The 27680-nt window shown below is 61.0% G+C and overlaps 1 protein-coding gene across 2 annotated transcripts; it reads right to left on the bottom strand.

Annotated features, from left to right (window-relative positions):
* Positions 1–214: 214 nt before the first annotated feature.
* D2HGDH (D-2-hydroxyglutarate dehydrogenase) lies at positions 215–27589 on the bottom strand. Of its 2 annotated transcripts, none has more exons than XM_065917235.1 (10): positions 27547–27589; positions 25671–26041; positions 20286–20343; positions 18900–19039; positions 18015–18208; positions 16474–16642; positions 14508–14651; positions 13348–13490; positions 10236–10401; positions 215–1345 (listed from the first exon to the last, which is right to left on the bottom strand). In XM_065917235.1, the coding sequence occupies exons 2-10, from the start codon at positions 26029–26031 to the stop codon at positions 1086–1088; spliced, it is 1635 nt and encodes a 544-aa protein (XP_065773307.1). In that variant the 5' UTR covers positions 26032–26041; positions 27547–27589; the 3' UTR covers positions 215–1085. The 2 variants fall into 2 exon arrangements, with proteins under 2 accessions (XP_065773307.1, XP_065773309.1); XM_065917237.1 differs by lacking the exon at positions 27547–27589 and adding an exon at positions 27021–27540.
* Positions 27590–27680: the final 91 nt, after the last annotated feature.

The raw sequence follows: 27680 nt of genomic DNA, 5'->3' as shown, positions 1-27680 counted from the left end.
GCCACACCTCAGGGGCCTGATGAGGCGGGCCTCCCAGTCACACAGTGGGGGACGGGGGACATGGCGTGGGGGCAGGAGCTGGGGCAGGGATGCCCCCACACACACAGGTGGTCAGGCCCCAGGGCACTGACATTCCGGCGCTCAAGAACACAGTACACGGGCCCTTCACCCAGCTTGTGAGGCCACTTTCCTAGGAGCAAAAGGGAGGAGAGGATCCTGGTTAGTCACTTTTATTGGAAGCTCACGGCACCAAAGAAGGCAAGTCCAGCCTCTCAGACCGTCTCCAAGCCCCAGCAGCTGCTCCAGGGGACCAAGGTCAACGGGGGAGCACCTGCTCGGGGTGACAGGATGCCTGTGGCTGGCAGGGCTTCTCACCCAGCACTACTGACGCTTGTGGTCAGAGCAGAACCGGAAAGACATCTCCATGGACGCGTCACAGCAAGTGGGAGAAACGGGTGACTGGCTTCTGAACCGCCGGGCCTTCCAGCAAACAGGGACATGACCCACCCAGGGCAGGGCACACCCGTCCCTCTGGCTCAAAGGGGACCGGCTGTTGTCCAGAAAGTGCCCAGTGTCTCAGCTCTGCTGGTCAGAGCGCGAATGGACCCGCCTCAGTGCCCCGTTACCCACGTGGAGCTCATTCCCTCTGCCTGGGGCCCCTCAGAGGCTTGCGCTGAGTGGGGGGCCAGTGGTAGGACCGCCCTCTCAGGGATGTACCCCACAAGGCGGGATCCCACAGGCCACAGGCAAGCAGGGGTGACCTGGTCGACTCTGAGCGGGCAGAACTGTGCGCCCACCCAGCCTGTCCAGGACCTGCGGAGGCATGGAGTGTCTGTCCAGCAGGCAGGCAATAGTGGACAGGAGGCCCTCTGCACTCGGCCCACCCAACAGAACAGCGGGGCTCCAGAAGATTCCTGCCGAGAGAGCCATGTGTCCTGGGCTTCACGGGGCCAGCTTCGGGCCCCTGGACCAAGCAGCCAGTCGTCCAGCCTGATGCTGGCTCTGTGGGTTGGAGGCTCTGCAGGCCCACCCCACGGGCAATGCCAAGACCGGATGGAGCCCCCCAGTCTGGCTGCAAGGGGCCATCAGGCGTGGGTGGGCAGTGTCTTGTAGGGGTTCAGGATGCCCTTGGGGTCCAGGAGGGCCTTGAGCTGCCTCATGAGCTGCAGAGCCTCGGGGGGCTTGCTGTAGCCGAGGACGTCCTTCTTCTTGAAGCCCAGGCCGTGCTCGGCGCTGACGCTGCCCCGCTGGCCCGCCGTCCACTCGTACACGTAGGGCTCCAGGGTGCCCAGCAGGGACGCGCTGAAGGTCTCGGCCGTCACGTTGAGGTGCAGGTTGCCGTCCCCTGGAGGAGCAGGGATGCGCAGGTCAGCGGGGCCTCCTCGGCCCCTTGAGGCCCTCTCCTCCCCGAGGCCCCTTCCTTCCCCAGGCCCCCCACTTCCAAGAGCCCCCAGCCCCGCCCCGCCCCCCTCACGCCACTGGCAACTACCTGGGAGTAGTCACCGCCCTCCTCTGGGGGCCGCGGGGCCCCTAGCCGCACACACGTGTCTCTCCGAGTTCTCCCCAGCCCCCACCCCTCCCTGAGGGCCCCCACCTGAGATGGACACACATCCGCCCAACCTGCACGAGCCCGGCAGGACCACCGAGACCGCCGCAGACCCGGGTCTCCCAGCACCCAGGAGGCCACTAACCAGGTGACCTGCAGCCTCTAACCCAGTGACCTTGGACCTCTGATCCTGTGACCTGGGGCTTCTTATGCCCCCTCCTCCATGCACGTCTGTCAAATGTAGGGAGCAAGCCAGGGTCCCCTCTCCCACCAAACGTGGTTCCCACAACACACTCAGGGTGAAGGCTCTGCAAACAAGGGAAGCAGTGCGGAGAGAGGAGCTGGGCTCTGTTAGTACTCACAGCACATCCACACAGCAGGCCCCCGTGTGGGCCTGCAGGGTCCACACAGCCCCGGGGCCCACCCCGCCCCCACGCCAAATTCCCTCCAACTCAGCCTCCAACAATTCCCACAGATAAAAGCCTAAGACACACACACACCCCACACAAAGCCTAAGACAAAAGTCACAAACACAAAGAAACCATGATGGCCTAGACCCACAAAGACCTGCGATCCAGTGATTTCCAAAAACAGAAAATAAATGCTTCATGTGTTTAAAGAAATAAGAGAGAGAAAATATAAAACATGGACCAGAAAGCTTTTAAATATCCAGGCCAATCTAGAAATGAAAAAGATGGTCACTGAAATGTCAACGAGCAGAGAGAGACGTAGCAGGATGGAAAACCGACAAGCACGCAGAGAACTGGGACCACGGCCGGCAGAGACGGGACCCATCCTGAGCCCTCGGGGGACACTCCGGGGGCGGGGATGGGGAGACAGTATCCGCAGCGACAACTGGGCAGCAGGGTCTGAAGGCAAAGCCCACGGACTCCAGCTGACAGACACTGACCCACCTAAAGAGAGCTGAGAGAAGCCCAGGAACCCCGAGGACAAGGACTTCCTTCCGTGGAGCGCCACTGGCCCACAGCCACCTGCCAGCAGCAGTCAGCGGTGCCTCCACTGCAGAGAACCAGACTGTCAGACCAGGGTCTCAAAGTTCCCTGGGGAGAAACCGTTCAAGAGCAGAATGCGCACATTTTCAGGCTAACAAAATCCACGACGTGATGTCACCTGCCTTCCCAGCCCAGAGGAAACTAAAGGCAGGGCTGTGGATGGACCAGCAGTGTGGGTGAGTCTGGTCAATCACGAGCCCTCACGGCAGTAACAACAGCACTGCCGCTAGGGCCAGGAAACATCACAGAACTGGAACACACTCCACACACAGTATGCGACCAGGAGCGGATGCTAACACCCAAGGGGCAGGGCCCCAAGGCCCCTGCTCCGAGGACCGGTCACGCTCTCAGGGAAACAGGGGTGTCCAGAGGGTGGGGGACAGAGAGCTGACCATAAGGAACTGGCCCAGAGGACTGTGGGGAGTGGTTAGCCCAGCAGGTGGACACCCAGAAACGAGCTGACGCTGCAGCTCTAGTCCAAAGGCCCCTTCTGTGGGGACGTCTGTGTCCGTGGTCCAGGCCTTCAGTGATCAGGCAAGATCCTCCCACATGAGGAGGGTGACCTGCTTTATTCAAGCTCTGTGGCTTTAAATGCTAATTTCATCTTAAAACTATCTTCACAGCAATATTCAGATTGACGTCCGACCAAGCATCTGGGCACACGGCCCAGCCAAGCTGACACACAGGCCAGCACACTGCCTGGGAAGAGGGTCACAATACTGATTAATCGCCAGCTCTTTTAAGGTAGGGCCACCCTGAAAACTTTGCAGGAAGAAATATCAACAACCTCAGACATGCAGATGACACCATTCTGATGGCAGAAGGTGAAGAGGAATTTAAGAGTCTCTTGATGAGGGTCAAAGAGGGGAGTGAAAAAGCTGGCTTAAAACTTAGTAAGATCATGGCATCTGGTCCCATCACTTCATGGTCATTAGAAGGGGAAAAAGTAGAAACAGTAACAGATTTTATTTTCTTGGGCTCCAAAATCACTGCGGATGGTGACTGCAGCCATAAAATTAAAAGATGCTTGCTCCTTGGAAGAAAAGTTATGACAAATATAGACAGCGTATTAGAGATCAGAGATCACTTTGCTGACAAAAGTCCCAATAGTCAAAGCTATGGTTTTTCCAATAGTCGTGTACAGATGTGAGAGCTGGGCCATAAAGAAGGCTGAGTAATCGTCAGGAAGCATTTAACAAGAGGCTTCCTGAGTGCTGTTTTGGATCTGTCAGGAACCCTCTGGCCCTTATTGATTCCTGAATATTCAGGAATTAAGAGGAGAGGCACACCTTTCCCGCAGCTGAGGAATCCAGGCATTTCTCATTACGGTGATGTACCCTCTTCCTTTTTATGAGCCATATGGTAAAGGTGATTGTTTGCAACTCTTTCTTTGATAGGGAACATCTTATGTTTTGTAAGTCTGGAATTTTAATCTTTATCTTTGCTGAGAATAACTACAGTATATATGCCCACGCCATATTGATTAAAACACCTTTTCTCCATCAGAGCTTGGGTCCCCGTCTTTCTTTCTTTCTATTCTTTCTCTCTCTCTCTCTTTCTGGCTAATTCCTTGGAGCGCGGAGGCCCGCTGAGCTCACTTTCTTGCCCGGGCTTCTACGACCCTCTCGAGAAGGCGCACTGTGCCCTCACCCACTCGACAGGGCGCCTGGTGCCTACGTGCAGCAGCGCGAGCCCTAAGAACAGGGCTCTATTGGCTTTCCGCGTAAACCAGGGGACATCAGCCTCTTTCTCTTTCTTACTCTCCGGGCCACCAGGTTCCAGTCCATTAAAGGATCAATAAATGACGAAAAACTGGTGCTTTCAAACTGTGGTGTTGGAGAAGACTCCTGAGAGTCCCTTGGACTGCAAGGAGATCAAACCAGTCAATCCTAAAGGAAATCAGTCCTGAATATTCATGGAAAGGACTGATGCTAAAGCTGAAACTCCAATACTTTGGCCACCTAATGAGAAGAGCTGACTCATTGGAAAAGGCCCTGATGGTGGGAAAGATTGAAGGCAAAAGGAGAACGGTGCAGCAGAGGATGGGATGGTTAGACAGCATCACCAACTCAAAGGGCATGAATTTGAGCAAACTCCAGAAGATAGCGGAGGACACAGGAGTCTGGCGTGCTGCAGTCCAGGGGGTCACAAAGAGTTGAACACAACTAAGCAATTGAACACCACCACCACCCGGATAAAGATACAATTCTAGGGCTACTGCTGAAAGAGCAGATAGGCATAATTTCTTGTTGGTAAATGGAAACAAACTCTATGAGAAAAAACACCAACCAAAAGAAGGTAATTCAGTTCAGTTCCATTCGGTCACTCAGTTGTGTCTGACTCTGCGACCCCATGGACTGCAGCACACCAGGCCTCCCTGTCCATCACCAACTCCTGGAGCTTACTCAAACTCATGTCCATCGAGTCAGTGATACCATCCAACCATCTCATTCTTCTCCTCCCACCTTCAATCTTTCCCAGCATCAGGGTCTTTTCCAATGAGTCAGTTCTTCTCATCAGGTGGCCAAAGTATTGGAGCTTCAGCCTCAACATCAGTCCTTCCAATGAACACCCAGGACTAATCTCCTTTAGGATGGACTGGATGGATCTCCTAGCAGTCCAAGGGACTCTTAAGAGTCTTCTCCAACACCACAGTTCAAAAGCATCAATTTTTCAGTGCTCAGCTTCCTTTGTAGTCCAACTCTCATTTCCATACATGACCACTGGAAAAACCATAGCCTTGACTAGACGGACCTTTGCTGGCAAAGAAGGTTGTGAGGCTGCACCATGACAGGCAGCCTAGATTAGGAGTAGGCCTGGTTTTCCAGGGTAACATGATTATCAGGCCACCTGGAGCCAGCCAATCAACATGCGCCTAGCAAGAAAAAGGGAACCTATCAGGGGAAAGCAGAAAAGCCCACGAACGCCCAAGTTTGAAAAAAAGCCCGCGAAGGTTTGGGCCAATAAGATTACTTTGCAAACATGTAACCAATCCGCTTAAGCCAGCTACCAACGGCTTATGCAAACCTTATAAATTGGGTAACAGGTTGAGCTCAGCACTCTCTGACCCCTGTACCACTGCGTTGGACGCGCAGTAGGAGCCCTGACTCGAGTCAGCAATGAACGTCCCTTTTTTGCGAGTTACATTGCCTTGGAAGCCTTCTCTCTTCCCGCTCAGAGATTCAGACATCGGGCATAACATTGGTAATAAACCAAACTAAAAAAAATAGAAGAAATGAGGGAGAAATAGAAGGCCCAAAGTCAGACCAATCCAGGTCACCGAGTGACTACAGTCTCTGTAAATGAAGGGCAGCAAAACATGTCACATCAAACCAGGCCACGTTGGCATAAGGATTATTCTGAGCTGAAGGCAACTGAGAAGAAAGAGACACAGAGTAGCCCCCTGCCCTCCATGCACCCGGAAGCAGGATGAGAGTGTGTAAAGGTGTCCCCAGGTCCCGGAAGGGCAGGGTCACCACCCGGGAGAGCTCCTACATGAGGCTCATGTCCACCAGGTTCCTGTGTATTTATAAACCTTCCCACAATTTGCCCCTGAACGTCCGTCCTCTTCCTTCATCCACACTGTGTCCACACTGTTCTTTGCTAAAATGCCCTACAAGTCGAGCTACCTGAAACCGAGCAGGACCCCGCGGGGTCTCTCTGTTCAGCCTCCGTGACCTTCGCTGAGCTCCAAAGGGCAGACTGGAACAGGGGCTCATCAGGGAGGGGAGGGGTGCGGAGACAGGCAGGAGGTGCCAAGAAGAACAGAGCGGCCTCGGGCGGGTCCTGGCCGAGAAGGGCGCCACCTTTAATAGAACGACTGCTGGGATAATCAGAGCCAGACGGGCCCAAGATGGCGATGAGTCAACCTCCACTAGACCCTGGGCCTCAGTACATGTCATCGTAACAGGTCAGCACGCCAGGGCCAAGGCCGACCCACAGAGACCAAGAAGTCGGCCATGATCCAATTTCTGGAAACCTGCGCCTCGCCCCTAAAGCAGCTGGAACAATCCTCCCACTCATTAGCTTATGAAATTACTCGCCTAATAAACACTGGCCACCCCATATACGGGGTACTCTCACCTTCTGAGATGGTGAGTGTGTCTCTCTCTAAATAAACCCGCTTCTTACCGACTATTTTATCTCTCACTGAATCGTTTCTCCAAGACATCAAGAACCTGAGCATCATTAAGTCCTGAGACCAGGTGTGCAATCTCAGTTAAAAGACCATGGGTGGACTCCCCCGGTGGTCCAGCGGTTAAGACTGCCTGCCCACGCGGGGGACGTGGGTCTGATCCCGGGTCCTAGAAGATTCCGCATGTTGCAGGACAACTCAGCACCGCCACTCCTGCGCCTGTACGCTCCAGAGGCGCCCTGAGAGTTGTGCTCTGCAGTAAGAGAAGCCCCTGCAGTGAGGAGCCCACTGTCCACCCCTGGAGAAAGTCCACACGGCGATGAAAACCAAGCACGGCCAACAGCAAGTCGACAGCTTTCAACCGTCACACGCATGTTGCATGCTTAGCTGCTCAGTCGTGGCCGACTCTGCGGCTCCGTGGACGATGTTTAGCTCGCTCCTCTGTCCCCGGGATTCTCCAGGCGAGAACAGTGGAGTGGGTGGCCAGGCCATCCTCCAGGGGGATCTTCCCGACCCAGGGATGGAACCTGTGGCTCCTGCTCTGCAGGTGGATTCTTTACCACTGAGCCACTGGGGAAACCCGGAAGTCACATAGCACATGTGAAAAAAATTAAAAAAAAAAAAACAAGAAAGAAAAGGCCATGGATTTTGGCTGCATTCGAGTCCCTGCCCCCACCACATGGGTTCAAGTCCCAATCTGAGGTGCATGGTTTCAGCTGCACCTCAAGGGACGCACATGACAGTATCTTTGAGCTTTACAGAACTAAGCGCCCCCATACGTGCAAGATGTCAGGTTGTTCATCCCACAGAGGATCCCAGTTTGCTAATCTGGAGAAGCTCAGGAGACAGGTGAGGCCATGCTAAAGGAATGCAGGCCTGCTCACACCCTGATCCTTATCATCCAGCAGGCTAGGGGAGTGCAGGCCCTGCTCACACCCTGATCCCTAGCATCAGGATCACCCTGCACGATCCCCATTAACTCCGCACCAGACCCTCCCGGCTTGGGACACAGGCTGGCGGCAGGAGCCCACTGTGTCCCCCTGCCTGGCAAAGCGATAAATCCACTTTGTGTTACTTCACCCCAAACCATGCCTCTGAGATTCCACCTGGCACCGGTGCACAGGGGCCGAGCTCTCAGCCTCAAACTGACAGCCCAGATCTCCACCTGCAGAAGCAGCGGCACCAGGAGAAGGGAGCCTGCCCTCTGTGGGGCCGGGGGGCTCACTCAGCCGCTGAGAGCCAAGTGGGCCCCAGCAACCGGCGGCGCAGAGGGCGGGCTGGGTCCAGGGGCCTGCTCTCCGCCCCGGCAAACGGCCGGGGAGGCTGGCGGCGCCCCGGGCGGGGGCCACACTTCCACCAGCGGCGCGTCCCACCCAGTCCTCTGCCCCCACAGGGCCAACAACAAGCCCATGGTCTTCAAGTGGACGGAAAACTCCCGCATGTTTGCAAGTTAAAACACACAGTTCTGCCCACCTCACGCGTCAAAGAAGCAATGACGAGGGAAATCAGAAAGCATTCAGAGCCGAAAGATGATGAGAGCGCCCTCAGATGGCAGGGGAGCACCCCGCCAGTGGCAGAGACGGGACAGAGAGAGGCACCCGGGCATCCCCGACCCACTCCTCTGAAGAGGGGTGGCATGGAGTGCCCAGGGGAGGGGATGCCCGGAGTGCACTGAAATACCAGGCGTGCAGGGCCAGTGCCTCGGCCAGAGAACACAAGGACCTGGAGCCAGGTCTGGCCCCGCTGACTTCTGCAGGCGCTCCTAGATGCTGCCAAGTCTGAGGAGGCAAGAACCAGGTACTTCTTAAAACCAGCAAACACCACCCGTGTGCTTACATGGAGGGAAATTGAAGTACACTGAAGAGCAGAAAGGCTGAAAGTCAGAGAGCTACGTGTTTAGGTATAAAGTCAGAAGAGCAGTGGTGACGCCTGAAGATGCAGAATAAGGAGCAAGGAAAGCAGGAAACAGAAAACCCGCAACGGAAAAGACCAGCAAGGCCCAGCGCTGACTCTGGAGAGACTGAGATCGACAGCACCCGAGCAGAAGAGAAAGCGGTGCGGACGGGGCGGCCCTCTGCTCCAGTCACAAGGGCCCAGCCGTCAGCCCCCGAGCCCACAGTCCTGTGCGGAAACCCAGACGCACCCCGGCCTGAGACGGGTGAGGGCCACGCAGAATGCGTGATTACCATGAGCCCTGACCCCGCGCCTCCCCCCGCGGGCCCAGACCCTGTGCTTCCCCCTGCGCCTCCCCGCGCGAGCCCAGACTCCCGCGCCTCCCCCCGCGGGCCCAGACCCTGCGCCTCCCGGCGCAGAGAGCACTGAGGTCACTGCCGTGGGATGCCTGGCTTTTGTGAGGAGCACTGATCCTTTGTTGTTTGACTGCACGGGTTTTTCTGTCCCCAGTGGAAAGCCCCTACGTGTCCTGGCTCCTCCCCTGCCTCCGTGAGCAGGCCCTCTGCACCATCGGAGAGCCGGCTCCCCACCTAGAGCTCTCATAAGGTCCCAAAGAAAACAACTCACAACCTTCGGGTTGTACAGAGATAAGAAACAATCCAAATACGGAGTTAAACAGTCCCCTTCCGCAAGTGCTGGACACGGCACAAAGAATAAGAACCATGCGACGCCAGAACACTCAGAATCTTAGAAGAGACAGACAAAAGGCCAGAAAAAAATGAACAAAGTCAATTCTGAAGAAAAGGAACGCTGGCAGAGTCCTGTAGTCATTAAAGAAACTGCCCCCCCCCCCAGTCACCCACAAAAACCTTTGGGCCCAAGTGCCTTCACCTGCAAGTTGTACTCAGCATTCACGGAGGAGGAATTCCAACCTGCCAGATGCTTCCCGAGACGACCCCCAGGTCGCTTTATGACTGACCAACCTCCAGCCTGGACAGACAGGGAACCTGACGGTGTAGGGCTGAGGAGGTCCTCCGCGGGGTCAGTCAGTGGGCTCAGACAAGACACAGAAAGGGTCCGGTCCACGCTGGGCTGACCTAGAGACACAGACCCACTCGCCCCAGGTCCAGAGAGACGAGCCCTGCCGGGGGTCAACAGGAAACCGGAGCCCGGAACCCGGGCAGACGCAGAGAGAGCATTCGGAAAATTCAGCAATCAGGCTCAATTTCCAGAGTGGAATTCCTCCACCTGAAACATTCAGGGCCCCCACACAATCCTGGGAGGCGGAACTGGGCCCACCTTACGGAAAGGAGAGCGGAGGCCCCAGGCAGACGCCGCCCCACACCCGGGAAGAGACGGGGCTTTGAGACACCCGGTCCCGAAGGCTCCTGAGAATCAAGGGGGATGAAATCACTTCTTCCTGTGAATCAATAACTTATAAGCGTAACTCTCTGCACACAATAATGACTGGAACTGGTTTTAAGACCCTTTCATCTGGAGGGAAGGCAGGGTCAGAGCTAATCCTCAAACACGAGACCCCCGTGATCAGGCCAGCCCCGCGCCCCAGCCAAGCCCCGACCCCACGCTCCCAGGGCGGGCCTTCTCGGGATGCCCCAGGCATGCCCCCTGCCCCACGGGCTGCGCTCACCCAGGTGGCCATAGCCCACCACGCGCTTGGCGCTCGGGCCGAGTCGGGCACGCAGGTCGCCCACAAGGTCGTACAGCCTGTCCAGGGGCAGCGAGAGGTCGTACTTGTACACGTAGCCGTCGTGGCTCAGGGCCTCGGTGATCCTCTCCCTGAGTGCCCACAGCATCTGGAGGGGGAATGGGCACCATCACCCCAAGCAGGCAGGGCTGCGGGGTGACTCCGGGGTCGGCAGGGAACCCCCAGGTGACAGAACCGTCCCGCGGCTTCCGTCCGAGAATCCACACTGGACGGGCACCCTGGACGCAGCTGGGCAGCCCCTGGCGGCAGACACCCAGGGCCCCTCAGGGACAAGCAGCACTCACCCTGGCCGGGCACGGGGGGGTGAGGCGGGCAGAGGGGCACCCCCGGCCCGGGACACAGGTGGGGACCTCACCACGGCCCCACACCCTTCCCAGGGCCCCACGACACCCTGTCCCGTCACAGACAGACGGGAGGGTGTCCCCAAGCCTGTCCCGTCTCATCCCCCCCATCCTCCACGTCCCCCCACCACGTCGCGGGAAACTCGAGACGAGGCAGTTTTCCAGGTAAGGGAAAACATCATTTCTTTCGTTTCTTTTTTAACAAGCCCACGGTGCAGTAATCACCCCTGAGTGAGGAACAGCTCCTCAGCAGCTCGGATACTCAGCGGGCGTCCGCGTTTCCCCAGTGGCTCAGCACCATGGGTCGTGCCCTTCCCGCGGCTGGGCGCCCTGACCACCATCCTGGCCTGATGCTCCCCCGCGCCCGGGGCCCGCCACATCCCTGCACGGGCGGCCTGAGCCCAGCAGCCCTGCCCGCCCCGCGCGGCCTCCTCAAGCCCTCACGTCCCGGCACGCCCACAGAGCTGCAGGCCCCTTGTCCGCCTGCCCCGCCCGCTGCTCCAAACCCACTGTCTCTAGAACATTCCACCTGCAACGCCTCTGTGCCCTGCACAGCTGACGCTGCTCCCCCAGCCCACCCAGGCTCAGACGCCCCCAACCCCACCCCGTGTCACTGCCAGGCCCCGGACGCCGGCGCTTGAGGACAGGGCACCGAGGCAGGCAGCGCGGCCCCAAGCGGGGAACACGGCAGCAGCCTGGAGCTCAGCGCATCCAGACGGAGCCAGAGCCGCTGGAGCTGGGCCCCCGTCAGGAGGCGCGGACTTGCGCCCGGCTCCTGTGCCCGAAGGGGCAGGGCCCAGCTCTCAGGCCCGAGGCCCAGTGGTTCCTCTTTCCCAGGCAACAGAGGGCGTTTAGGGGGAAACAAGGGACACATGGGAGGCAAGCCCCAGCACTGGGCCCTGGTGGGGAAAGGACGCACCGCGCCCAGGACTCAGGCCCCAGGACTCAGCCCCCATCCCCCCAGGACTCAGCCCCCATCCCCCCAGGACACAGCCCCCATGCCCCCCCAGGACACAGCCCCCATTCCCCACCCAAGAAACAGCCCCCATCTACCCCCAGGACACAGCCCCCATCCCCCCAGGACACAGCCCCCATCCCCCCAGGACACAGCCCCCATCCCCCCAGGACTCAGACCCCATCCCCCCAGGACACAGCCCCCATGCCCCCCCAGGACACAGCCCCCATCCCCCCAGGACACAGCCCCCATGCCCCCTCAGGACTCAGCCCCCATCCCCCCCCAGGACACAGCCCCCATCCCCCCAGGACACAGCCCCCATCCCCCCAGGACACAGCCCCCATGCCCCCTCAGGACTCAGCCCCCATCCCCCCCCAGGACACAGCCCCCATCCCCCCAGGACACAGCCCCCATGCCCCCTCAGGACTCAGCCCCCATCCCCCCCCAGGACACAGCCCCCATCCCCCCAGGACACAGCCCCCATCCCCCCAGGACACAGCCCCCATCCCCCGAGGACACAGCCCCCATCCCCCCCCAGGACACAGCCCACAGGACACAGCCCCCATCCCCGCCCAGGACTCAGCCCCCAACCCCCCCCAGGACTCAGCCCCCATCCCCCCAGGACACAGACCCCATTCCCCCAGGACTCAGCCCCCATCCCCCCAGGACACAGACCCCATCCCCCCAGGACTCAGCCCCCATCCCCCCAGGACACAGCCCCCATGCCCCCCCAGGACTCAGCCCCCATTCCCCACCCAAGAAACAGCCCCCATCTACCCCCAGGACACAGCCCCCATCCCCCCAGGACACAGACCCCATCCCCCCAGGACTCAGGCCCCATGCCCCCCCAGGACTCAGCCCCCATCGCCCCAGGACACAGACCCCATTCTCCACCCCCAGGACACAGCCCTCATCCCCCCAGGACACAGCCCCCATCCCCCCAGGACACAGCCCCCATTCCCCCCCCCCAGGACACAGCCCCCATCCCCCCAGGACTCAGCCCCCATCCCCCCCCAGGACTCAGCCCCCATCCCCCCAGGACTCAGCCCCCATCCCCCCAGGACACAGCCCCCATTCCCCCCCCAGGACACAGCCCCCATCCCCCCAGGACTCAGCCCCCATCCCCCCAGGACCCAGCCCCCATTCGCCCAGGACACAGCCCCCATCCCCCCAGGACACAGCCCCCATTCCCCCAGGACACAGCCCCCATGCCCCCCCAGGACACAGCCCCCATTCCCCCAGGACACAGCCCCCATGCCCCCCCAGGACACAGCCCCCATCCCCCCAGGACACAGCCCCCATGCCCCCCCAGGACACATCCCCTGGACTCAGCCCAGCAAGCCCAGCCTCATAGGAAGGATCGGACAGAGCGGCTGACAGGAAGGTGGAGGGTCACCAGGACGGGGATCAGGACTGAAATCACGGGTCAGGAGGTGAGGGTCATCCAGAAGCCCAGAGCGGAAGGCCAGGTGGGAACAGGAGGGGTGGCCGGGCCCTCTGCCCCAGCCCCTGAATGGGAGCCGTGGCCTCCCAGCGCCCACGCCTGCATGGTGACAGCCCCCGGCCAGGCCCACCCTCCTCACCCTCTGGTGAAGCCCCTCCCCCGGAGCCCCCACGCCCTGCCCAGCCACCCCCCAGTCCACAGACCCTGACACCAAGCGCATCCCAGCCGGGCGGCCGGTAGGCGGGTCCCCAGCCGCAGCCCCTCTCACTTCAGCGCGTGGGGGGCATCGCCCACCTTGATCCTCCTCTCGTCGCTGCCCAGGGTCCCGTCGGTCACCAGCCCCGAATCCAGCACCTGCTCCAGGAAGCGGCCCAGCTTCTCAGCGTCGTGCCCCGGCCCGGAGCCCGCGGTCTCGACGAGGACGTAGAAGGGACTTTCTGGAAGGGCAGGGGCAGGGAGAGCAGGGAGCGGCGGTCAGGGGAAGGCTGGGGCGGGACCGCCAGCGCCTCCCGACGCGCCGGGGTCACCCACAGAGCAGCCACCGGCTACTGAGGCTCAAAAACAGGTCTTCCACTGTAAGACAGACAGTGCCCACGGAGACACGGCAGAGCCGGACGGCTGGGGCCGGGACCGTGCCGTGGAGGGCAGGGCTCCTCTCATCAAACTGCAGGGTGAGCGGAGGCGTGGTGCCTGCTGAGGTCGATGACTCCCCGGGGGCGCTCTGTGCATCCAGGGGCCCTCCACACCCCCAGGGGCCCTCAACACCTCCAGGGGCCCTCCACCCCATGAGAGACTCCCCACTCACACCAGGGACCTTCCCACCCCCACCCCAAGGGACCCTCCACTTCTGCAGGCCCTCACACACAGAGAAGATGCCACGTGAGGACCCTCACCAGAACCCAGCCCCCGTGGAGCCCTGGTCCTGGACTGGCAGCCTCCAGGATGGGGGAAATCGGTGCCCTATGCTGAGGGCTGCGGTTCTGGAAGGGCGGTCTGGGGTGAGACCAGGACCACCTCCTCTGGTCAGTTTCAGGAGTGAGAGCGCCAGGATCCGCAGCTGTGCGGGTTTACACAGATGCACACAGTGCATGGACTCAAGAACCAGGCATGACGAGCTCGTCAGCTAAATCAGAACGAGCTGGCTGAGCTCCGGGGGCCAGCATGTTGTGGGGGGATACTTCTCTCAGCTGAGGAGCCGGCGGAGGGTCCTGACTGTGTCTGGCTGTTCCAGAGACCCTGCAGCTCCAGCACAACTGCCAGCATCTGACCCAGCTCTGCAGGGGAAGGGATCTCAGGGAGAACCCTGCCCTCAACAGCGACGGGGCTGCCAGAACCGCTGCGCTCCCTGCTGCCTCCACTCTGCGGACAGGCTGGAGGCCTGGCACCTTCCATCAGCCCACACGCCAAATGGCGCAAAAGGTGTGGCGGGCGCTGCCTGCCAGCGGGGACGGTACCTTGCACGGGGCAGGAGAGACCGAGGTGGAGCCTGACCAGCTTCATGCACTCAGCGTCCATGAACTCAAACGCAGACAGGATCTCGCCCAGCATCGCCCTGCAGGTGCGGAAGGTCTGCAGAACCTCAGCAAAGCCTGGACAGCCTGCAACGGGCATGGTGAGAGGACAAGCGGACTGGCACGCAGACACGGAGCCTTGTCACAGGCCATCCAAGCCACCCTTCAAGCAGCAAAACCAACCCGCCCTGTCAATGGCCACTTGGAAGTCCGCAAACACACGGCCAGAAACTGGTCCGTTGGGAAGTAACTTGGCTGTGTCTCTATGACACCCCAGGCCCCACAAACCACTCAGGGCACATGTCCTGGCCCCCAGCTCTCCACAGCGCCACAGCACCCGGGGCTGACCGCCAGGCGCCCAAGGCAGGGCGCGGACGTCAATGTGTGGGCAGACAGGGCAGGCGCAGAAGAGCCCGGTGGGCACGGGGGTGTGCTCGGCCCTTCCAGGCAGGGGTTGGGAGGCACTAGGAGTCCCGGGGAGGGCAGGGAGGAGGGTCGGGGCCGGGACCCACTCTGTGGGGCCAAGGAGCAGCTGGGGCCGGCCTGTGAAGCCCAGCAAAGGGAGCTGAGCGAACTGGAGACAGATCAGAGGAAAGCTTCCGGAACGCAACACAGAGAGGGGCTGGAGGAAAACCCACGCGGCTAAGACACATGGAGACCGACAGCCCGGACGGTCCTCTCGTGAGTCTCATCACCGTGCTGGGAGGAGGGGGGGCCGGGGTGGCTGCTGAGAATGGGGTGGAGGGAAGCTTCTGGAAGTGGGGGGTTTAGGAAGTTCCAGAAAAAAAGAAATGCACTCTCACAGGAGACACACCGGGACCCATAAACAACCAAAGGAAAAGGCGAAATATTTAGGTCGGCCAAAGAAAGGGAGACAGCCCCTCAGGGTAGCCACACCGCCACCGCCGACCACGGAGCCGTGAGGAGCGCAGCTCCCACAGGATGGGAGACACCAGATGCCGGGGCCGCCTTCCAGGAAAGGGGAGGAGGGAGACGTTCCAGACAGACTCGACAGGAACTTGACACAGACCCCACAGCCACGGGCGTCCGTGATGGGAGCAACCAGGATGTGTTCACAGCGCGGTGCCGGGAAAGCCCGCCTCAGGAGCGCAGGAAGGGTGAATGTGAGATTACAGTGATGACCAGCGCGCCGGACGGAATCAGGACAAGACCGCGGGTGGGGAAGCCGCGGGCCACAGCCTGGCGTGGGTGGACGGGGGCAGGGGAGGAGAGGCACAGCGAGCATCCCCAGGCCAGGGGAGCCGAGGAGCTGCACGGCTGGAGGGGCCCCGACGCGCTCACAGAAACGGTGGTCCAGGAGCGCAGGTGGGGGGCGAGCCACTGGCCCCACCAGGTGGACTAACAGCCCCGAGATGAACAGACGCGGCCCTGGACCTGGCACCAAACGCTGCTTCCCTGCGAATCTTACGGTGTGAGTGAGTGAGTGACAGGGAGTGAAAGGCGCTCAGTCGTGTCCGACTCTGTGTGACCCCAGGGACCACAGCCCACCAGGCTCCTCTGTCCATGCGATGCTCCAGGCAAGAAGACTGGAGTGGGTTGCCATTTCCTTCTCCAGAGGACCGTCCCAACCCAGGGATCAAACCCAGCTCTCCTGATTTATCTTCTTTTAGTTTTGCTTCCTTTTGGTCTTTACCCTACAGCATAAACTGTTATTTAAGAATAACAAACACCAGCTGGATGAGATGCGCAAAGCCCTGGTCCTTTTACAGAATAAAGCGCGCCCTGCGCAGACCCTACTGTGCACACCAAGGCCAAGTCCCGGCCTGTGGGGAGAGGGAGAAGCGGGAGGAGCGGGAAGGGCGGCCCGCGCAGCTGCAGGCAGCCCCCCACCCCTCCGGCACAGGCAGTGCCGCCCAAGAACCCCTGGAGGCTGACGGAGGGTGCCTACCCAGGAAGGCCACGTTCACAGCGCTGGGCTTGGGCGGACACAAGACAGACACGGCCGTGATGACCCCCAGGGTGCCCTCCGACCCAATGAAGAGCTGCTTCAGGTCGTAGCCCGTGTTGTCCTTCCTCAGAGACGTGAGGCAGTTCAGGACGGTGCCGTCGGCCAGCACCTAGAGATGGTGTCAGCACTGGCCCCACGCCACCCTGGGGAGGCCAACCCACCCCGTGCACCCTGAGAGAGAGCCTCGGGGTGGAGGAGGGGGGGCAGGGGAGCACCCAGGGGCGGAGAGGGGGGAACACCAGGGGCGGAACAGGCAGCACCTCCAGTGGAGTGGGGGGAGCACCCAGGACGGAGTGGGGAGCACCCAGGACAGAGGGAGTAACACCTTGGACGAAGCAGGGAACCTGAGGCAGAGCAGGGAAGCACCTGGATGGAGCGGGGAGCACCTTGGGTTGAGTGGCAAGCTCCCAGGACAGAGCAGGAAGCATCTCAGGTGGAGCGGGGAGCACCCTGGGTTGAGTGGGGAGCACCCAGGATGGAGCAGGGAGCACTCAGGGAGCAGGGAGCACCTTGGTGGAGCAGGGAGCACCTAGGTGGAGCAGGGAGCACCTTGGGTTGAGTGGGGAGCACCCGGGATGGAGCAGGGAGCACCTGGGTGGAGCAGGGAGCACCTTGGGTTGAGTGGGAAGCACCCGAGATGGAGCAGGGAGCACGTGGGTGGAGCAGGGAGCACCTTGGGTTGAGTGGGGAGCACCCAGGATGGAGCAGGGAGCACCTGGGTGGAGCAGGGAGCACCTGGGGTGCAGGAAGGCAGGGAAAGGCAGTGCACCAGCACCCCCAGCCCTGCACTCCTCATCCACAGGCACATCAATCACACACTCTAATCCTATCTGACTCTCGTTGTGTGAATTCAGTCAAAAGCTTAGTGAAACAACTTGCGAAAGCGAGCAAGTGACTGACAAAACAACAACCTGCAGCCAGAGAACAAAGCTACGGGAACCTTGTGATTTATTAGACGGAAGCAGCCCCCTCCTTGGGTAAACATAGGGTCCGGGCTTTAGAAAACCCCTGGGAGCCATGACAGTGGCCTGACCGGGCTCCTCCGGTCACGAGCCCCTGGAAAGTCGGCGGGCGGAATGCCACCAGTCCAGAAACCTGCTCAGGGCAACAGCTGCCACAGCAGCCCTTCAAGGGGGCAGGAGGTGCGTCATCGCCTTGTGGGAAGCCAGAGAGCGGGGTGCTGCATCTAACCCCCACAGCCCAGGTGGGGCCTAGTGGAGACTAGGCCACACCCCGAGGTGGCCTCCCTACCCACCTGCAGCCCGAGAGGGCAGCACCAGGCCTGGACCTGCACACCCAGGGTGCCATGCATGGGAGCAAGGGTACACCTGACCTCTGAGCCAGGGGGTCTCATCAGAGACCTCACATGCTGACCCCTGGGAAAGGCCGGCCCCCTGGGACCAACCCAGGAACCGGAGCAGGTCCGGCCAGGTCGCTAGAAGCAGGGCCAGCGCCCAGCGGCAACAGTGTCCCCAGCTCACCACTTCCAGGCCCAGGACTGTCCCCCGCAGGGAGCCATATCGCAGAAACCGCAGGCCGCCCGCGTTGGTGGCCACATTCCCCCCGATGTGGCAGCTTCCCTTCGCCCCGAGGTCCAGAGGCATGACGAAGCCCCGCTCCTCCACGTACTGGCTCAGCGCCTCCAAAACACACCCCGCCTGGCAGACCAAGACCCCTGCCAAGCAAGCAGAGCCCCCGCGGGGGCCCTCAGGCTCAGCTTGGGGAGCCGAGCAGGTCAAAAATCCCAGGAGGGGCGTCTGCCCACCCAGGATCCAGGGTGAGGAGGAAAACAGGTGTGCCCTGTCCCTCCCCCAGGAGATACCTTTATGAGAAAAGAGGAAAGGCCAGTGAGGCCACGTGGGGGGAACACGGCTCACACACACAGGTTCACGCAAGGGAGCAGTGAAAAGGGGTTCCTACAAGGCTGGGGCCCTCAAGTGTGGGTGGGATTCTGCCCCAGGGGACACGTGACAAGTCTGGAGATAATCTGGGTTGGAGATGGTGCTGGCATCGAGTGTGGAGGCTGGGATGCTGCCCAGCTCTCCAGTGTCCAGGTGCCCTGGCCAGAGAGCATGATTGGCCCAGGGGTCCTGCCCAAGAGGCACCGACACAGTTGTGGGACCTGGAGCTTCGAAACCATGGAGCCCCGCACCTGCCCCGCAGGCCTCAGGAAGGGTTGGCGTGGCCAGGAGGGGCCGCAGCACAGCTCAAGTCCAGGGTGTAAGTTGCCCCGAGGACCAAGGGGCCTGGGCTCCTGGCTCAGGCAGAGGGGCGGCTGCTCGTCCCTCAACCCCGGACCCGGGCCCCCCCCCTGCCCGGCCCAGCCCCGCAGCCGAGAGGGAAGTCCCGGGAGCGGCCAGCCTTACCTGACACGTCGTGGAAGCTGAGGACCTGGTTCATGAGGGCAGTGGACACGATGATCTCGTCGAAGACTGGCGTGCTGCCGCCCACCATGCCCGTGTTGCCCCCCTGTGGGTTCACAGCCAGGTTCCGCTCGTGACAGTACCTGGGACACGCCGAGGACCAGGGTCAGGGACCTCTCCCACTCCTCTAGCACCCCGGGGGGGATGCCATCAGGGCTGTGAGACCCCAGCCTCTCCCGCCACCAAGCCTCCTGCCGTAGACTCGAGAGGGTGCCTCCTCCATCCCCACACACGACAGGAGTCTGAGGGGCAAGTGACCCCGGCAAACCGCAGAGGGAGCAGGCGGCCATGGTCTTCCCAGGTCATGGACGAGGCCCGGGCCGCCCCGAGGCGTAGACAGAGTGCCCACTGCCGCCCTCCCTGCTCACCTCAGACAACTGCGGCCCCGGGCACTCGGGGGCCCTGCCACTCTCACCCCACATCTCTGCTCCCCTTCATCCTGCGCTGCCCACCCTTCCCCTGCCCATTGCCCTTCAGAGGCAGGTCAGTCACCAGCAGCACCTCGTCCCCAGCCAGCCTCCTACCGAGCAAAGACCTGAAGGGACCGGGCCCTGATGGGTCAGGATCTGGGCACTGGGGCACCCCCAAGAGGGGCAAGCTGCCCACCTGCGTCACGTGAGCCACCCAGCAGGCGTCCAGCCTCCAGCCCAAGCTCAGACGGAGCAGGGCCAGGTGTCCCTGCACACACCTCCAGGGGGCGGTGGGGACAGAGCACTCACGGGCGCTCACCTTCCACGCATCGACAGTGGCGTGGAATAGGAATCAGACCACCGGCACTGCCACGTGGAAGGGAAAAGACCGTGACATGAAAGATACAATGTGATGATGCTTAGCAACCCACACACCTGCAGGAAAGCGCTGAGCTGACAAACCAAAATGTCATCAGTGGTTGTCTTTGGAGAGGAAAACTTTGGTTGCTTTTGCAATTTTTTTTTTCTTTATGGCTTTGTGTTTTCCAATTTTTCTATAGTAAACACGAGCGTGTAGGGATAGAAAGCATCAAAGCAGGCATTTTTTCAAGAAAAGGCCTGTGCCCGCCCCTGCCCTGGGCGACAAGGCCGCCCGGCGCCCCCTGGAGGCCGCGGGTCCGCTCAGCCCGCTCGGCCCCGCCCTCCCCTGCTCGGCCCCGCCTTCCCGTCGCCCCGCCCTCCCCTGCTCGGCCCCGCCTTCCCGTCGCCCCGCCCTCCCCTGCTCGGCCCCGCCCTCCCCTGCTTGGCCCAGCCCTCCCCTGCTCGGCCAGCCCTCCAGTCCCCGCCTGCGTGGCCACGGGCTCTGCGTGCTCTCGGCCCCGCGCTGGTGACGAGGGAGTGGGACGGGCAGGGCGCCTACCTGAGGATGTGTGCCACCTCCTGGGTCGTCCGGGGCCTCAGCAGCACCTTGCTGGAGCCTGCGGGATAGAAGCCACGGTCACTCAGGTGGGGCGTCCCGCCTCCCGGGGAAGCACGCCCGCCAGCCTCCAGGCCTAGAGCCCGAATCGCTGAGGAGAAGGAGGGCCCACTCGGCAGCCCGTGGGCCCGGGGACCTTAGCGGCAGGGGCCTGGAGTCTTCTCCACTGCAAGTGACTGGGTTTCCCAGGGAAGTAACCTGTGTTGTGTGGGGACACCTGAGGCCACATGAACACCCGGCACCCATGAGCTTCAGTGTCTGCGGATCATCTTCACCCGAGTCTGTTCTCAGTGAGATGCTTCCTAATGCACCCATTCACCCGCACTCATGAGCCGACCTTCTGCTCCAGGAAGGGGCCTTCTCCACCTCGTGCATTTATAATCTTGGCTATCGATCCACAGCGGTGCAGGCTGTGGACTCTCATTTCTTGGTTATCACAAGTTACTTGATGCCCAGTCGTGACCTCATCTGTTGGCAGTCCTGACCACTGCCTCCAAGACAGTGAAGTTTCTCTCTATGCTCTCAGTTTTGCAGAAAGTGCTTTAAGCAGCTAAGAGGCTGCAGGAGGACAAGAGGCTGTCTTGCACATCTTCCTGCTGCGTCACTGACTTTTACGATGCTCTGAGATCAGGTTGTAGTTTCTACCTTATTTTCTTATTATGAAAGCCATTTCTCATTTGTTTTTCATCAAATGAACCGTGTCTGCCCAGGCGTTTGGCTGTCAGGCCTCCAGGTCCTTCAGGGCAGCAGAGTCCAGGGACCCTGTTCACCCGCGAGGTTCCAGTCGGTTTCATTCTCTCATTGCGTTTCCCAATAATATCTAAGTGCCCACCGTGTGCCCAGACACAGAGAGTAAAAACAAAGTTCTCCTGCCCCATGGAGTTACCTTTCTAATGGGGAAAAGAATAAGAAAATGGTCCAATGTATTAATAAGGGGAGGCTACAAAGAGAGCAATGCCCAGAGCAGAGGTCATCGGAGGCAACCCCGGGGAAGCTCCCAGGATGGGAGGGAAGGAGCATCCAGCCTGGAGAGGCTGGCAAGGGAACAGGAAGAAGGGTCAGCCGCACAGGGTTGGGGTGCCCCACCCCCTACTCCCTCCCCACTCCCCACTGCAGCCTCCCACCTTCTCTGAGCACCCTGCTGTGCCTGCAGCGGGCCACCCTGACCCAGCCCTCCCCACCCTGCCTGCCAGCTGCCAGCAGCACGCCCAGGGCTCCAACGGCCTAACTCCAGTGGGCCCTCCATGGGCCCTTCCGGACCGTCCTCTCAGTCGGCCGTCTGCCCACTGTCCCTGAGCAGCTGCCCCCACCGCTGCGGAGCCTTCCTGCCCCTGCTCTGCTTCCCCTGAAGCCCTCTCTCTCACTCAAGGAGACTCTGGGCTTGAGGAACCGGAGGCACCCTCCTCACCCCACGGCCTCATCTAGGCACGCACAAACCCAGCAGTGTTCCCGGCTCTTGGTCCCCCAGTCAAGATTGTGTCCAGAGATCTTGGGGTCAGCACACACTACTCGGGGTCAGCACACACCACTCGGGGTCAGCACACACAGTGCCTCGGGGTCAGCGCACAGCGCCTTGGGGTCAGCACACACCGCCTCAGGGTCAGCACACACCACTCGGGGTCAGCACACAGCACCTCGGGGTCAGCACACACCACTCGGGGTCAGCACACAGTGCCTCAGGGTCAGCGCACACCACTCGGGGTCAACACACACAGCCTCGGGGTCAGCACACACCACTCGGGGTCAGCACACAGCGCCTCGGGGTCAGCACGCACTGCCTCGGGGTCAGCACACACCACCTGGGGTCAGCACACAGTGCCTCGGGGTCAGCGCACACAGCCTCGGGGTCAGCACACACAGCCTCGGGGTCAGCGCACACCACTCGGGGTCAGCACACACAGTGCCTCGGGGTCAGCGCACACCACTCGGGGTCAGCACACACAGTGCCTTGGGGTCAGCGCACACCACTCGGGGTCAGCACACACAGCCTCGGGGTCAGCGCACACCACTCGGGGTCAGCACACACAGTGCCTCGGGGTCAGCGCACACCACTTGGGGTCAGCACACAGTGCCTCGGGGTCAGCGCACACCACTCAGGGTCAACACACACAGCCTCGGGGTCAGCACACAGCGCCTCGGGGTCAGCACGCACTGCCTCAGGGTCAGCACACACCACTTGGGATCAGCACACAGTGCCTCGGGGTCAGCACACACCACTCGGGGTCAGCACACAGCACCTCGGGGTCAGCACACACCACTCGGGGTCAGCACACAGTGCCTCAGGGTCAGCGCACACCACTCGGGGTCAACACACACAGCCTCGGGGTCAGCACACACCACTCGGGGTCAGCACACAGCGCCTCGGGGTCAGCACGCACTGCCTCGGGGTCAGCACACACCACCTGGGGTCAGCACACAGTGCCTCGGGGTCAGCGCACACAGCCTCGGGGTCAGCACACACAGCCTCGGGGTCAGCGCACACCACTCGGGGTCAGCACACACAGTGCCTCGGGGTCAGCGCACACCACTCGGGGTCAGCACACACAGTGCCTTGGGGTCAGCGCACACCACTCGGGGTCAGCACACACAGCCTCGGGGTCAGCGCACACCACTCGGGGTCAGCACACACAGTGCCTCGGGGTCAGCGCACACCACTTGGGGTCAGCACACAGTGCCTCGGGGTCAGCGCACACCACTCAGGGTCAACACACACAGCCTCGGGGTCAGCACACAGCGCCTCGGGGTCAGCACGCACTGCCTCAGGGTCAGCACACACCACTTGGGATCAGCACACAGTGCCTCGGGGTCAGCACACACCACTCGGGGTCAGCACACAGCACCTTGGGGTCAGCACGCACCGCCTCGGGGTCAGCACTCACCACTCGGGGTCAGCACACAGCGCCTCGGGGTCAGCACACACCACTCGGGGTCAGTGTACACCACCTCAGGGTCAGCGCACACCACCTCAGGGTCAGCGCACACCACCTGGGGTCACCACACACCACTTGGGGTCAACACACACCACCTCGGGGTCAGCACACACCACTTGGGGTCAGCACACACCGCCTCAGGGTCAGCGCACACCACTCGGGGTCAGCACACACAGCCTCGGGGCTGCTTCCACAGGACCGTGCAGAGCTGACACCTCCTGCCCCACCCTTGGCAGGAGCCTGCTGGTCAGGCCGCAGAGACTTTCTGCTCCAGGACTCAGAGCTGCCTCCTCGAGCCCAGTGGCCCGCAGAACAAGCTGTGCCCAGCATCCACGTTGCCCACGGACTGTGGGCCCCCCACGTTCCTCAGGGACGTCCCTCCTGTCTCGGTCTCTGAGACACCACACTGCCCTGCGCTCGGAAGGGGGCTCTGTGTGGGGCGGGGCTGGACGCCTTCCATCGAGGGTGCCCGGTAGATAAGCCCAGGCGAAGGACGTCCACCGCCTCCAGCCTCCCCACGGGCAGGGCCATCCCGTTATCTGCGCCTATGCCCCAATTCCACTTGCTCTTGACGCTGCACTCTGGTCTGGAGCCTCACTCAGCTTTCCTGCCACCAGCAAGGCCCCCGCCGTGTCTGAGCCAAGAGCCCAGCACACCCTCCACGGCTCACCCTCAGTCTGGACTGCACTGACTCCAGGCCCAGCCTAAGGACCTGGACACCCAGCGTGTCCTAGCATTTCAAGCTTAAATATGCCATCGTGTTGTCTTCCACATCTTCTTAATATGCAGCAAGAACGTCATGTTGGTTTTTGTAACTAAGTAGGTCATGTTATCTCTGAAATCACTTCAGGATACAACACAAAAGTGAAAGTGTTAGTCACTCAATCGTGTCCGACTCTTTGTGACCCCATGGACTGTGGCCCGCCAGGCTCCTCTGTCCGTGGGATTTTCTAGGCAAGAATACTGGAGTAGGTTGCCATTCCATTCTCCAGGGGATCTTCTTGACCCAGGGGTCGAACCTGGGTTTCCTGCACTGCAGGCGGATTCTTTACCATCTGAGCACCAGGGAAGACAACACAGGGCCTTAGGAAACCTGCTACCAAGAAGGCGAGCTGGGTCCAGAAGGAGAATCTCCAAGCTGGTGCAGGGGGTGTGGTTGGAGGAGAGGGAGGCTGGGGCGGTCAGGCCATCTGGCAGGGCCCGCATCTTGCCCAAGCAAGCTGCAGAGGGGACAACAGGCCCCCCAAAAGACATGTAGACACCCCACCCCACAGAACCCACGAACGTGACCTTCCTTGGAGAAAGGGTCCTTACAGATGTAATTAAGTTAAGGATCTAAACTTGAGATCATCCTGATGAGGGTGGTACCCCAATCCAAGGACAGGTGACCTCATAAGAGAACAGAGAGGGAAACACAAGGAGAGGCCGTGTGAGGAGGGACGAGGACTGGACGATGTTGTCACAGCCAAGGTCACCTGGAGCCCCAGGAGCTGGAAGAGGCAGGAGATACTCTCCACTAGAGGGAGCCCTACCCACATCTGAGAACAGAGAGGAGACACTCCAGTAGTTTGAGCCCAGTTTGCAGTTCCTTGTTATATATTAGCCCAGGCATTAGCTGTAGCCATGAAATTAAACGACGTTTGCTCCTTGGAAGCAAAGCTATGACCACCCTAGACAGCATATTAAAAAGCAAACATTACTTTGCTAACAAAGGTCTACTGAAAGCTATGGTTTTTCCAGTAGGCATGTAGAGATGTGAGAGTTGGACTATAAAGAAAGCTAAGCGCCGAAGAATTGATGCTTTTGAACTGTGGTGTTGGAGAAGACTCTTGAGAGTCCCTTGGGCTGCAAGGAGATCCAACCAGTCCATCCTAAAGGAAATCAGTCCCGAATATCCACTGGAAGGACTGACACTGAAGCTGAAACTCCATTACTTTGGCCACCTCATGTGAAGAACTGACTCATTTCCCTGATGCTGGGAAAGATTGAAGGCGGGAGGAGAAGGGGACGACAGAGGAGAGATGGTTGGATGGCATCACCGACTCAATGGACATGAGTCTGAGTAAACTCCGGGAGTTAGTGATGGAGGCCTGGCGTGCTGCAGTTCATGGGGTCGCAAAGAGCTGGTCACGACTGAGCGACTGAACTGAACTGAACTGAACTGAACTGAAGCGTTCTGAGGAAGTGAGCAGTAGTTAACCACACACCCACCTCAGAGCAGCTGGGGGTGGGGGGGTCAGCTGTTTGATCTTAATTTGCAGATGCCCTGCATATGAAAAGTGTCTGTGACACCACCCACAGCTCCTGCACCCAGTGCTCATCACTGGCCGCCTGGAGTTCAGGCTGTTCCTCCACTCTGCCCACGCCAAGCATGAAGTGTGAACAGACCCTCACTCACCTCGGACTGTCCTCAGCCAGTCCACGTTGGGAGCCTCGAGCTCCTCCGGGTCTGTGATGACCCTGCCAGGGACGATGTGCTCCAGGGCAGCCAGATCGTCCTCAGACACCACGGAGAAGGGAAGCCGCCGCACAGGGTAGCGCTCCGGGGTCAGCGTCACCTCAGGAGCACGGGAGGAGGCCGAGGAGCTGCCTTGTCGAACCAGTGGGCCGGTGCCCCAGACTCCTCGCAGGCCGCCCGGCCCAGGGATCCTTGACGGCCCTGCCCACATCCTCTGTCGCACGGAGGCTCCCTGGACGCAGGCTGCCCGCCAGCAGAAGAGCCACCACACAGGCCGCCTGGGCACCAGATGGGGCATCATCACTGCTGCCCTACAAAGTAAGTGATCGGACTTATGACTCTGGAAAAGCACGGAGCTAATACAAGGGAAGCACCTGCAGCGCGGGGAGACAGCTCAGCAGGGCCCAGAAGCACACAGTGGCTTCCATGGCTGCGGTGGCAGAGTGAGATGTGGACCACCCAGAAGCGGCGGGCTGGGCGGGGACAAGGGACACGAGGCCTTCAGCTGAGGCAGCACGGCCCCCGGCAGGAGTCACCCCCTGACAAGTCACCAGACGCACACCCCTGGCTGAGGCCACCCCCACCCCCACCCGTGTTAGCTTTAACATCTGCAACAACCTCGCCTCCCTTTCAGCCCCTCTTCCTTCACAAGGAACAAGCAGTTAAGGTGCTATAAGGAACAGATGCCATTTCTCTGGTGGCTCAGCTAGTAAAGAACCTGCCTGCCAATGCAGGAAATGCAAAAGACACGGGTTCAATCCCTGGGTCAAGAAGATCCTTTGGGAAAGGAAATGGCAACCCGCTCCAGTATTCTTGTCTGGAGAATCCCATGGGCAGAGGAGCCTGGTAAACTAGTTTATGGACTGGGTTCGCAGAGTTGGACACGACTGAGCGCGCACATTACACATGCATGTGGTGGTTTAATCTTTAAGTCTTGTCCGACTCTGCGACCCCATGGACTGTGGCCAGCCAGGCTCCCCTGTCCCTGGGATTGCCCAGGCAAGAATACTTGAGAGGGTTGCCGTTTCCTTCTCCCTGGAATCTTCCTGACCCAGGGAGTGAACCAGTGTCTCCTGCATTTGTATTTTACCACGGAGCCACCAGGGAACGAGTGGTTAAAAAAATAAATCTTATGTTTGTGGATATGCTACAAGTTCACAAAAAGCGGGGGGCAGAGGGAAGCTCCTCTGGGCCCCCGCCCTGGGGGCCCGGGAGCGCGCACACTCGTCAGGCAGCCCCCGGGGAGGGGAGCGGGGTGGCGCGCCGGTGTTCTGGTTGCTTCCAGCTCACCTGGCGCTCAGACACCTGGGCGGCACGAGGGACAGCGCCCTCGCGCAGGGTCACACCTCCGAGTGACCTTGAGGACACGATCGGAGCCCCTGGGTGCCTGGAGGCAGCAGGCACCGCACCAGAGGGGGTGAAGCTTAAAGGAGGCGCGGACGCCGACCCCACCCCCACGGTTCAGGGCTGCGCAGGGCAGGTGAGCGGCGAGCTCGGGGCCGGACTCCCGCCGGGGGCCGGGCGCCTGGGGTCACGCCCGTCAGGGGGCCACCGGGGGCCACCGGGGACCAGGAGCGGTCGCCCCAGCCAGGGGCTGACGACCAAGCGCCGGCGCCCCGGGCACGCAGTCACCCAGGCTCGTCCGGAGGGCCCCGGGCGCGCGCCCTGCGCGATCGCGTGACCGGATCAGCCCGGGCGGTGGGATCCGAGGGCCCGCGGGCGCCCGCCGCCCCGCGACCGCGCGCTTCCGCCGCCCCCGGCCCGCGGCCCTCAGCCCTTCCGCCGAGACCCCGAGCGGCCGCGCGCACGCACTCACGTCCACGTCCCCGCCGCAAGCTTCGCGCCGCCGCCGAGTGGGCGGGGCGGAGGGACTGCGCCTGCGCCGGAGGCCTCGGGGACCCCGCCCAGTCCTGTTGCTGGCTCCGCCCGCTCACGGCCCCGCCGTCTGCC

The sequence above is a fragment of the Muntiacus reevesi genome, chromosome 1, assembly GCF_963930625.1.
Source record: "Muntiacus reevesi chromosome 1, mMunRee1.1, whole genome shotgun sequence".
Taxonomy (NCBI): Eukaryota; Metazoa; Chordata; class Mammalia; order Artiodactyla; family Cervidae; genus Muntiacus; species Muntiacus reevesi.
The sequence above is the reverse complement of the archived record's forward strand: the minus strand, read 5'-3'. Positions and strand labels throughout refer to the sequence as shown.

Excerpts from the sequence above, each read along its gene's own strand:
- D2HGDH (XM_065917235.1), bottom strand. The coding sequence starts at position 26,031 with ATGATGCCCCATCTGGTGCCCAGGCGGCCTGTGTGGTGGCTCTTCTGC. Across the intron at positions 19,040-20,285 it reads GAGGTGGCACACATCCTCAG|GTACTGTCACGAGCGGAACC; the intron begins GTAGGCGCCCTG and ends GGCGTGTCCCAG. Across the intron at positions 10,402-13,347 it reads GCGACGAGAGGAGGATCAAG|ATGCTGTGGGCACTCAGGGA; the intron begins GTGGGCGATGCC and ends TTCCCCCTCCAG.